The 12,922-nt window shown below is 42.9% G+C and overlaps 1 protein-coding gene across 4 annotated transcripts in view; it reads left to right on the forward strand.

The window, feature by feature from the left end:
- The window catches only part of PROSER1 (proline and serine rich 1), a 61,212-nt gene that overhangs the window by 28,854 nt on the left and 19,436 nt on the right, over positions 1–12,922 (forward strand). For 3 of the 4 annotated variants that reach the window (XM_077298174.1, XM_077298175.1, XM_077298173.1), the window contains 3 exons: positions 6,107–6,187; positions 6,315–6,393; positions 12,019–12,162. In XM_077298174.1, coding sequence (XP_077154289.1) covers positions 6,107–6,187; positions 6,315–6,393; positions 12,019–12,162 — 304 coding nt within the window. The remainder of the gene's footprint in view (positions 1–6,106; positions 6,188–6,314; positions 6,394–12,018; positions 12,163–12,922) is intronic. The other variant, XM_077298176.1, reaches the window with a different exon arrangement.

Here is a 12,922-nt window from a genome sequence, read left to right on the forward strand (position 1 = left end):
TGTTTTGTAGCCTAAAAATATGTTTAATCTTTATTTTTTTTCTCATTGATTTTCAGATGATTTTTTAAAATTAATTTGATTATGTGGACGGCTTTTATGTCCAAGCTTCCAGCATTTACAGAAGTGCTTAACCCCTCTGTGACCTTAGACGTACTATCCCGTCGAGGTGACCTGGGCCTATCTGACCCTCGACGGGATAGTACGTCATAGCCGATCGGCCGCGCTCACGGGGGGAGCGCGGCCGATCGCGGCCGGGTGTCAGCTGCATATCGCAGCTGACATCCGGCACTATGTGCCAGGAGCGGTCACGGACCGCCCCCGGCACATTCGCCCCCGGCACACCGCGATCAAACATGATCGCGATGTGCCGGCGGTGCAGGGAAGCATCGCGCAGGGAGGGGGCTCCCTGCGGGCTTCCCTGAGCCCCCCGCAGCAACGCGATGTGATCGCGTTGCTGCGAGGGTCTTACCTCCCTCCCTGCCTGCTCCAGACCCGGATCCAAGATGGCCGCGGATCCGGGTCCTGCAGGGAGGGAGGTGGCTTCACAGAAGCCTGCTCAGAGCAGGCACTGTGAAGCAGCCTGCACTTCTCGCAGATCGGTGATCTGTCAGAGTGCTATGCAAACTGACAGATCACCGATCTGTATTGTCCCCCCCTGGGGCAAAGTAAAAAAGTAAAAAAAAAAATTTCCAAATGTGTAAAAAAAAAAAAAAAAAAAAAAAATATTCCAAAATAATGAAAAAAAAAAAAAAATATTATTCCCATAAATACATTTCTTTATCTAAATAAAATAAAAAAAACAATAAAAGTACACATATTTAGTATCGCCGCGTCCGTAACGACCCGACCTATAAAACTGGCCCACTAGTTAACCCCTTCAGTAAACACCGTAAGAAAAAAAAAAAAAAACGAGGCAAAAAACAACGCTTTATTATCATACCGCCGAACAAAAAGTGGAATAACACGCGATCAAAAAGACTGATATAAATAACCATGGTACCGCTGAAAACGTCATCTTGTCCCGCAAAAAACGAGCCGCCATACAGCATCATCAGCAAAAAAATAAAAAAGTTATAGTCCTGAGAATAAAGCAATACCAAAATAATTATTTTTTCTATAAAATAGTTTTTATCATATAAAAGCGCCAAAACATAAAAAAAATGATATAAATGAGATATCGCTGTAATCGTACTGACCCGACGAATAAAACTGCTTTATCAATTTTACCAAACGCGGAACGGTATAAACGCCTCCCCAAAAAGAAATTCATGAATAGCTGGTTTTTGATCACTCTGCCTCACAAAAATCGGAATAAAAAGCGATCAAAAAATGTCACGTGTCCGAAAATGTTACCAATAAAAACGTCAACGCATCCCGCAAAAAACAAGATCTCACATGACTCTGTGGACTCAAATATGGAAAAATTACAGCTCTCAAAATGTGGTAACGCAAAAAATATTTTTTGCAATGAAAAGCGTCTTTCAGTGTGTGACGGCTGCCAATCATAAAAATCCGCTAAAAAACCCGCTATAAAAGTAAATCAAACCCCCCCTTCATCACCCCCTTAGTTAGGGAAAAATAAAAAAATTAAAAAATGTATTTATTTCCATTTTCCCATTAGGGTTAGGGTTAGGGCTAGAGTTAGGAATAGAGTTAGGGCTAGGGTTATTGCTAGGGTTAGGGCTAGGGTTGGGGCTAGGGTTGGGGCTACAGTTAGGGTTGGGGCTAAAGATAGGGTTAGGGTTTGGATTACATTTACGGTTGGGAATAGGGTTGGGTGTGTCTGGGTTAGAGGAGTGGTTAGGGTTACTGTTGGGATTAGGGTAAGGGGTGTTTTTGGATTAGGGTTTCCGTTATAATTGGGGGGTTTCCACTGTTCGGGCACATCAGGGGCTTTCCAAACGGGATATGGCATCCGATCTGAATTCCAGCCAATTCTGCTTTGAAAAAGGAAAACAGTGCTCCTTCCCTTCCGAGCTCTCCCGTGTGCCCAAACAGGGGTTTACCCCAACATATGGGGTATCAGCGTACTCAGGACAAATTGGACATCATCTTTTGGGGTCCAATTTCTCCTGCTACCCTTGTGAAAATACAAAACTGGGGGCCAAAAAATAAGTTTTGTGGGAAAAAAAAAGATTTTTTATTTTCACGGCCCTGCGTTGTAAACTGTAGTGAAACACTTGGGGGTTCAAAGTTCTCACAACACATCTAGATAAGTTCCTTGGGGGATCTAGTTTCCGATATGGGGTCACTTGTGGGGGGTTTGTACTGTTTGCGTACATCAGGGGCTCTGCAAATGCAACGTGACGCCTGCAGACCAATCCATTTAAGTCTGCATTCCAAATGGCGCTCCTTCCCTTCCGAGCTCTGTCATGCGCCCAAACAGTGGTTCCCCCCCACATATGGGGTATCAGCATACTCAGGACAAATTGGACAACAACTTTTTGGGTCCAATTTATCCTGATACCCTTGTGAAAATACAAAACTGGGGGCTAAAAAAATCATTTTTGTGAAAAAAAAAAAAGAATTTTTATTTTCACGGCTCTGCGTTATAAACTGTAGTGAAACACTTGGGGGTTCAAAGTTCTCACAACACATCTAGATAAGTTCCTTGGGGGGTCTAGTTTCCAATATGGGGTCACTTGTGGGGGGTTTGTACTGTTTGGGTACATCAGGGGCTCTGCAAATGCAACGTGACGCCTGCAGACCAATCCATTTAAGTCTGCATTCCAAATGGCGCTCCTTCCCTTCCGAGCTCTGTCATGCGCCCAAACAGTGGTTCCCCCCCACATATCGGGTATCAGCATACTCAGGACAAATTGGACAACAAATTTTGGGGTCCAATTTATCCTGTTACCCTTGTGAAAATACAAAACTGGGGGCTAAAAAATCATTTTTGTGAAAAAAAAAAAAAGAATTTATTTTCACGGCTCTGCGTTATAAACTGTAGTGAAACACTTGGGGGTTCAAAGTTCTCACAACACATCTAGATAAGTTCCTTGGGGGGTCTAGTTTCCAATATGGGGTCACTTGTGGGGGGTTTGTACTGTTTGGGTACATCAGGGGCTCTTCAAATGCAACGTGACGCCTGCAGACCAATCCATTTAAGTCTGCATTCCAAATGGCGCTCCTTCCCTTCCGAGCTCTGTCATGCGCCCAAACAGTGGTTCCCCCCCACATATGGGGTATCAGCATACTCAGGACAAATTGGACAACAACTTTTGAGGTCCAATTCATCCTGATACCCTTGTGAAAATACAAAACTGGGGGCTAAAAAATCATTTTTGTGAAAAAAAAAAAGAATTTTTATTTTCACGGCTCTGCGTTATAAACTGTAGTGAAACACTTGGGGGTTCAAAGCTCTCAAAACACATCTAGATAAGTTCTTTAGGGGGTCTACTTTCCAAAATGGTGTCACTTGTGGGGGTTTTTAATGTTTAGGCACATCAGGGGCTCTGCAAACGCAACATGGCATCCCATCTTAATTCCAGTCAATTTTGCATTGAAAAGTAAAATAGCGCTCCTTCCCTTCCGAGCTCTGCTATGCGCCCAAACAGTGGTTTACCCCCACATATGGGGTATCGTCGTACTCAGGACAAATTGCACAACAACTTTTGTGCTCTAATTTCTTCTCTTACCCTTGGGGAAATAAAAAAATGGGGGTGAAAAGATCATTTTTGTGAAAAAATATGATTTTTTATTTTTACGGCTCTGCATTATAAACTTCTGTGAAGCACTTGTTGGGTCAAAGTGCTCACCACACATCTAGATAAGTTCCTTAGGGGGTCTACTTTCCAAAATGGTGTCACTTGTGGGGGGTTTCAATGTTTAGGCACATCAGGAGCTCTCCAAACGCAACATGACGTCCCATCTCAATTCCAGTCAATTTTGCATTGAAAAGTCAAATGGCGCTCCTTCCCTTCCGAGCTCTGCCCTGCGCCCAAACAATGGTTTACACCCACATATGGGGTATCAGCGTACTCAGGACAAATTGCACAACAATTTTTGGGGTCCAATTTCTTCTCTTACCCTTGGGAAAATAAAAAATTGGGGGCGAAAAGATCATTTTTGTGAAAAAATATGATTTTTTATTTTTACCGCTCTGCATTATAAACTTCTGTGAAGCACTTGTTGGGTCAAAGTGCTCACCACACATCTAGATAAGTTCCTTAGGGGGTCTACTTTCCAAAATGGTGTCACTTGTGGGGGGTTTCAATGTTTAGGCACATCAGGGGCTCTCCAAATGCAACATGGCGTCCCATCTCAATTCCAGTCAATTTTGCATTGAAAAGTCAAATGGCGCTCCTTCCCTTCCGAGCTCTGCCCTGCGCCCAAACAATGGTTTACACCCACATATGGGGTATCAGCGTACTCAGGACAAATTGCACAACAATTTTTGGGGTCCAATTTCTTCTCTTACCCTTGGGAAAATAAAAAATTGGGGGCGAAAAGATCATTTTTGTGAAAAAATATGATTTTTTATTTTTACCGCTCTGCATTATAAACTTCTGTGAAGCACTTGTTGGGTCAAAGTGCTCACCACACATCTAGATAAGTTCCTTAGGGGGTCTACTTTCCAAAATGGTGTCACTTGTGGGGGGTTTCAATGTTTAGGCACATCAGGGGCTCTCCAAATGCAACATGGCGTCCCATCTCAATTCCAGTCAATTTTGCATTGAAAAGTCAAATGGCGCTCCTTTCCTTCCGAGCTCTGCCATGCGCCCAAACAGTGGATTACCCCCACATATGGGGTATCAGCGTACTCAGGACAAATTGTACAACAAATTTTGGGGTCTATTTTCTCCTGTTACCCTTGGTAAAATAAAACAAATTGGATCTGAAATAAATTTTGTGTGAAAAAAAGTTAAATGTTCATTTTTATTTAAACATTCCAAAAATTCCTGTGAAACACCTGAAGGGTTAATAAACTTCTTGAAAGTGGTTTTGAGTACCTTGAGGGGTGCAGTTTTTAGAATGGTGTCACACTTGGGTATTTTCTATCATATAGACCCCTCAAAATGACTTCAAATGAGATGTGGTCCCTAAAAAAAAATGGTGTTGTAAAAATGAGAAATTGCTGGTCAACTTTTAACCCTTATAACTCCGTCACAAAAAAAAATTTTGGTTCCAAAATTGTGCTGATGTAAAGTAGACATGTGGGAAATGTTACTTATTAAGTATTTTGCGTGACATATGTCTGTGATTTAAGGGCATAAAAATTAAAAGTTGGAAAATTGCGAAATTTTCAAAATTTTCGCCAAATTTTCGTTTTTTTCACAAATAAACGCAACTTATATCGAAGAAATTTTACCACTGTCATGAAGTACAATATGTCACGAGAAAACAATGTCAGAATCGCCAAGATCCGTTGAAGCGTTCCAGAGTTATAACCTCATAAAGGGACAGTGGTCAGAATTGTAAAAATTGGCCCGGTCATTAACGTGCAAACCACCCTTGGGGGTGAAGGGGTTAATAGCCCCATGGACTATAGGCACCGGTAGGGTGACTGACCCCATTTGTGTCTATAAGGGAGCTCTCCGACATGCTCTGTTTTAGGCAAAAGCCAATTTGAGACTAGCATAAGTGTCAGTGGCCGGAGTGAAAGTTGCAAAATTTCTGTCTCTTATGTGGAGTGTGATATGGAATAATTAAAAAAAAAAATAGATTAAAAAGTAAAAAAAAAAGTCCATTCAACATAAAAATATTATTTTATTTTTCTCCTCTGTTCGTTAGCTTAGTCTGAGTTTCTTCTTACTCTTCTCAGTTGATTTCTGAAGTTTTTTTCTGACATTTGCGAGAGGAGCGGAAAAAGCGAAGATATGTGTTATATACACTCCTGTCAAAATGAGCTTACTGACTCATTCTCCATTAACTCCTTCTGCATCCAGCAATAGTCCATGCGATGGAGGCTGTAGAAAAAAAAACTGCAATCCAACTTTTTAGGTGAAAGTACATGAATTTAGGTAAAAGAAAAGAAAAATAAGCAAACACAAATTCCCCTAAAGGTGTCCATATTCTTTGCTGTGCATAGTGGGAGGAAGTTTGAAGTACGGATAAGAGTGCAGGAAAATTAGTGATAATCATTGACTCTATTTTTGGTTTTAAGGGAACCCCAATAAAGAAAGAAGGTGAAGATACCAATGAAGGCAAGGGCATTGCGGCCAGAATACTTGGGCCCTGTAAACCGGTATGTATTAGGGCAGATTTCTTATTTTATCCATTTTTTTTTATTTCAGGTAATGATTTCTCATAAGATAATAATAATAATAAGTCTAATGCCACAAAACTGTTCATTGTTTTTATTTTCTTAACAGCCACCGTCAACTTATAACCCACACAGGCCAGTGCCGTACCCGATTCCACCTTGTCGGCCTCACCCAACCATTGCACCAAGTAAGAGGAGGAATATTGTTTTCTCCAGTTTAACAGGAAATATAGACCAGAGCGTAAAAATGAATCTGGCTCTAATCTCACTATTCTGCTAAAAGCATTGACTGTGCTGCTACAGCATTATTCTCAATGAATCTCTATTGATCTATTGCAATCTGCTGCCTCTCCTGATCACTAACAGGATCTCTAAGCTTGTTGCTTAGGCCTTTGACTCATTGCCTTCCTCTTCTCCTCTTGTCACTTTACCCATCATCTAGCGTCCGCCCTCTTCATATGTCTGATTCTCCCTCTTGCCGCATCTTCGTTACGTCTACTACTTTTTTGAAGTTTTAAGTGTTTGTTTGGGACTTTTCCATTGATGGCCTATGCTTGGGATAGGTCATCAATATCTGATCTATGAGGGTGAGACACCTGGCGCCTCCCGCTGATCAGCTCTTTCCTGTGCAGTGTCACACCCCACTGATCATATATGGATGGCCTATGCTTGGGATAGGTCATCAATATCTGATCGAAGAGGGTGAGACACCTGGCGCCCCCCGCTGATCAGCTCTTTCCCGTGCAGTGTCACACCCCGCTGATCATATATGGATGGCCTATGCTTAGGATAGTTCCTCAATATCTGATCTATGAGGGTGAGACACCTGGCGCCTCCCGCTGATCAGCTCTTTCCTGTGCAGTGTCACACCCCACTGATCATATATGGTTGGCCTATGCTTAGGATAGTTCCTCAATATCTGATCTATGAGGGTGAGACACCTGGCACCCCCTGCTGATCAGCTCTTCTCAGTGCAGTGTGTCACACCCCGCTGATCATATATGGATGGCCTATGCTTAGGATAATTCCTCAATATCTGGTCTATGAGGGTGAGACACCTGGCACCCCCCACTGATCAGCTCTTCTTTTCAGTGCAGTGTGTCACACCCCGCTGATCATATATGGATGGCCTATGTTTAGGATAGGTCCTCAATATCTGCTTGGTAAGGGTGAGACACCTGGCGCTGATCATGTATCGATGGCCTATCATTTAAATAGGGGGCATCAATGTAAAAGGCTCGGACAACCCTGTTAAGATTTGGTCTGGTCATCTTAGGACTTCATAGGTTTGAATTCTTGATTTGGCTTCTGAAATCCTCATCGTTCAGCTGAATTCTCCTGATTACGTTGGATCTGCAGTAAAAATAAATATAGAATTTTGATGAGACCAAAATGGATAGGCATCTGCGTAATAAATGGACCCCAAAACGAGCAGCAGATACTCAGACGCTTCGCTTTGATCATACAAGGGTGGCTCAAGTGGGAGATTCCGCTATGTCATGTCATTATTCCATAGTAAGACATATGACAAGGGTCTGACCAGATTGTACATTGTTGCACATAGTGTCTGAAGAAAGGTTGAAAGGGGATAGCCAACTAACCGTATTGATGAATTTTCCACAGGTTAGGTGATATATGTATGATCTGTCCAACCGCTCTGGTCCCCACTGATCATGAGAATGGGGATCCTGTGTCCCCTGTGTGAATAGTAATGTGCATATAGGACTTCTACTCCATTCTCTTCCACGGGTGTATTGTAGTGAGAGTGTGCATGAGTGACAACTTCCCCCATAAACAGTGAATTGGGCAGAGGTCATGCATGAATCCTATTGCTCCAATTACTTGGACTCTGGTCACCAAACTTTCTCAAAACCCTGAACAGAAAATCAGTTTAGTTATTCCATGATGATGTAGTTTGCTCTTTTATTATGGCTTAACAAATTTTTTATAAGGGGATATCTGGGATGAACGTATTGATGGTAGGTGGTCAGTATCAGATCGGTGTTGGTCTGGATGTTATCAGTGTCCGGAGCAGCACAGCTCCATGCATTGTAGTGTCCGCTCCCAGGTCCGGCAGTTCACCTCGTATTCATGTGATTGGGGTATAAAGTGCAGTCCCTGGGAACGGCCACTAAACAATGTACAGATTCATAGAACACTTACACCCGGCTGGTGCTAATAACATCTACTGTATGGGGGCACCGGGTGTCCGACCATCACCGGTCTGTTATCGATGACGGAACTTATGGAGAGGTCACCAATGTTATTCCTGGACAGCCCCTTTAACGTGACGGTAGCAGGAAGATTCCTGGGTTTATGTTTCTATGATTTGTTAGGTGGAATCCGCTATAAAAATCACTTACTCCAAAGGGAACACATTGTGTAGTATTACTGGTGGCGGGGGGCCGGCGATCTGCAGCGGGTGCAGTCCTCCGGGATGGACATTCTGCTTCGTATGGAAATGTTCTTTTCTCTGCCACCTCCACCGGAAGCCACAACCTTCTCTTTCTATCTCTTGTCGCTTTTTTACAAGAATTAAGCGTTGTAGAAGACTTTTTTAAAACCCGCTGGCACGACCACAGAACTTGGGGCACCTGTAGCCCAGTGCTGGGAAAGAGTCCGGTGATTATACTCACCATTCTTCTGCCACTCTCTTCATGGGTGTGGTCTGTCGCAGTCCATACGGTTCTTCTGGGCAGTGGTTAGATCTGTACATTGTGGGGCATCGACCATCACCAGATCTCCGTCTTGTCATCAGTCTGACTACGAGAACACTCAGGTCCTCCGCTCAAGGCAGAATTGTCACTAAGCAGAGTGGAGGTGAGGAGGAGAATCTGGCCTGGTACTGGGCCTGTCTCACTCTTTCTATAGTATGTAATCAAAGGTTGAAGTTTATTTTTGGGCAGTGGGTGCCAATGGGTGCACCACTATTCCGCTTTGCCCTGGTGTTTGTGTAGAGGACTAGGGGAGCCAAACTGAACCAGGTGAAGGGCAGCTGGGCTCCATCTCTAGCTTTGGATCTTGCTTTGAGATTGAGTTAAGCTTTCACAAAGGACTATACAGCCGTTCTCACACAGATTATCAAAGTAAACACGCTAGTGTCATCAGGCCTAAGAAATTATGTAATAATATATGCAGTTAGTATTGTGAAATCTAATGACGGATCCACTTTTAAGGCAGATCCATACAAAAGATGGGAGGATAGAAAACCCCTTACATGTGTGATCCTGTACATGTGGATGCCACCAGCTGGGACACGTATAATTGTCGTAAATGGAGGTGCTCCGCTAACTTTCCGTATGAGGGTCCAAAGGCTAGAGCATGGAGGCCGAGAATAAATGCAGAGGTGGCCTGTTCTCTTCTCCAGGAGCACGCGGGCTCCAGTATTTCTGCACAGGACACCTCTCCATTCCTTCCCTGCCCGTGAGCCGCCTCATCGGTGGGATCTGCATCGATGGCACATCTGTGCTTCCTGGAAGGTGATGACATTGTAACGTTGGAAGATTATTAGTTTGTCAGTAAATATTACTTAACTTTGATGCTGTGGTTTAAGAAGCGACTTCCCACCTTCTACTAGGCCCTGACAACTTCAGCCTAGGAAATACGACTACTTCTTACCACTGCAATTGTCAGCTGTTCTATAACTACATAGCGCCTTCCAGTTCTGCTGTATTGTGGTATAGTGGACAAGGCCAGAGCTAGTACCACCCTGCTCGGAAAGACCACCCGAACAGCAAAGGGCCCAAAGTGTCTCTGGTGTGATCCAAACTATACAAACACACACACGTTTATACATATACACACAGATATATTTATTATTATTATATCCATTTTTCTTTATACACACATATATATTTATTATTATTATATCCATTTTTCTTTATACACACATATATATTTATTATTATTATATCCATTTTTCTTTATACACACATATATATTTATTATTATTATATCCATTTTTCTTTATACACACATATATAATTAGTACTTATATGTGTACACATGCACAGCACTAAGATTGTGCCAAGGTATATAGGTGGCACCTAATAATGTTATTTCTATATTCTGAGGCTACTGTGAAGAATCTCTGTAATGGTAGTGTTCAGCCCAGAAAACATTTTTGCTGTTTACATAGTAGTTACACAATTATCTTTTTCCTGGGGGTGTGCTTAAAACAAGTGGAATGAAACTGATTAAAATCAAAATGACATTTTTTTTGTTATTAATCTGGATCCAGTGCATCACATAATGCGCTGGGTCACCTGGCTTAGCACGTCAGGTACCAGCCTGTTATGGGCCACCAGGGCACGTACATTTGGAAGGGGGCAAAGAATATTACCACAGGCTGTCACTTACGTTGATAAAATCCCTGTTTAATCAGCAGGAGATTATCACTAAAGGACGAGTAAACCTGCTTCCATGTAGTCCTCCATATTCATGAGCTCTGTATAATCCGGCCCCCCACCGCTGATAAGTAGATTTCTGCCTATGCACGGCGTACACAGAAAGCTTAAAGTCAGTGCTGCTGCTCTTTAACACCCTGGCACTTTACAAATAAGTCATGTCCAGTCCATATGTGTTGTGCTGTGTAAGGTGCGTTGCAGGCCGGATGCCTCCGCAGTCTCCACATCCTCCGTTCCAGGACCAGCCGCACATATCAGGGGACACTCGGTTCATTTTAACAAGTTCAACTTTCCTCTACAGTTCAAGTACATCAGTCTTTAACACGCAGTATCGGGCACAGCACCCTCCACCACTTGCTTCATTCACACAGTACATTTCAATCATTTTCTCACTTTCAGCTTGGACTATCCCTACTTTATCAGCTCCTGTTAGCCCCAGGGTAACCCCATCCGGCACCGCAGTATTCCCAAGATCTGCTATGTTTCTCTCATATGGTTCCACATCCATCTTCCTCTGTACGGAAGGGTTGTCAGTGCTCTCCATAGCCGCCGACTTTAGCCTTGAGCTCTGGACGTTGTAGGAATGTCTGCTGGGAGTTTTGTGTGACCTCATACCACCAGGACACTTTGTCCACACCGTGTTACTAGCCCCCTGCACCTTCAGCTTCACCTTGTCTCAAAGGAACACTTACACTAACTGACCAAGAAGTGTTTCCCTTTTTGTCCCACTAGCTCCCCCAAATTGTGGGCTAGTGCCAAGTATTAACTACTGTCTACCTTATATACTAGCTTAAGTTCTTTTCCGATCTTTCTCTACCCCTGAGTTGTGTACAGTTACCTTGCAGTACGCACACAGCAACATCAGTGCCTATAACACAATACATTAGTCATTACACTCTATACATTTTATATGACATCATAAAACGCAGTAAAAACACATGACGGTATTCACACTACATGATTGTTGTTTTCGGGGGCAGTAACACTACAGTTTTTGTCCCACCCCAACATGGGCAGGGTTATACAGAGCTCAGCATTCAGGGAGCTGCTAGATCTACAGCCGAGAAGACAGGGATTTTATTAAAACTGCGGCAAACAGCCCAATAAGTGACACATCGCTGAAATCCGGGCCTCTGATAAATCGTTCTCTTAGTATTATTTTATCATTTTTGCCTGGCAGTGAAGCAAATACTGCATGTTCCAATCCTCATGGTGACCTCCCATATGCATGCTCCTTCTATGTGGCAGGACAACGAGGCAGGGGGAAGGCAATTCTCCATCAGTCCATTGTGGGGAAACGTGATGCATAGCTGTATAAAAAAAATGTATTCCGCTTTACTTTCTAGACTGCAGAGCGTAAATTGTGTCGGGGCTCTGTTCTCTTCTTCTTGCTCTTCTATCTTTTAGATTGCTATGGGAAGACAATGGCGGTAAAGAAGGAGCAGTCACACTTAAATACCGCTGGAGAAGGTCAAAGTGTATCTGAAGGGGGAGGGGCGACAAGCCTTAGCACCAGTTGTCGCGATTGGGCTAAGACAAACGAGAATAACAGTAACTAAATTTTTTCTGTTTTCTGCTCATTTTTTGCACAGTGCCACAAGCTGCCCCTCATTGCATGCACAGAGAACGTAGGTCAATGTAAATGATGGTTCAATTAGCAAACTGACGAGCCGACCAGCCGGATCATCATCATCATCATTCCTTTTTTTTACCTTTTTTTATTTTTTAATCGTTTTTTTTTTTTTTTTTTTTAATTAGGGGTGTGTGTTATCAAATGTTTGTTAATTTGACTTTTCTTTGCACAGTGTTATTAAAATGAGATTGGAGCGCTTTGGAAATTTGGCTAAAATTCTCAGTATGAATAGAATGAATGGGATATTCTAAAGTTCTGTGATGGGTAAAATCACAAAATGCTTTTCTAAAAGCAAGCTACTTTACCATTTCCTTGTTATTAAAAGGACATTTTAATTTTCTGCACCTATTGTTGGAGAGCACTTCCAAGATGCTGTGAGGTTGGCCGGATAACTGGTAACACTGTTGGCTCACAATCCTCTGCTATAGGCACCGATGCTGCAGCTGCCTCATATAGTGTCACTTAGGACCAGTGGTGCAATCCTGCCGCTGGTCTGACCTGTCAATCAAGCAGAAGCATAGTGGAGGCCGAGACACAGGGCGGGGGATGGGGGATCGCCTTTAGAAGAGGAGTAGACTTATTTAGAGATTCCGGTCAGTTGCTTTTGGATGATTCAGTCCAAGAGGTAAAGTCATAACTGGCTTAATCGTCCAATTCTCACTGTATCGTAGACTTTGT

This window comes from Ranitomeya variabilis, chromosome 3 (assembly GCF_051348905.1).
Source record: "Ranitomeya variabilis isolate aRanVar5 chromosome 3, aRanVar5.hap1, whole genome shotgun sequence".
NCBI classification, from domain to species: Eukaryota; Metazoa; Chordata; class Amphibia; order Anura; family Dendrobatidae; genus Ranitomeya; species Ranitomeya variabilis.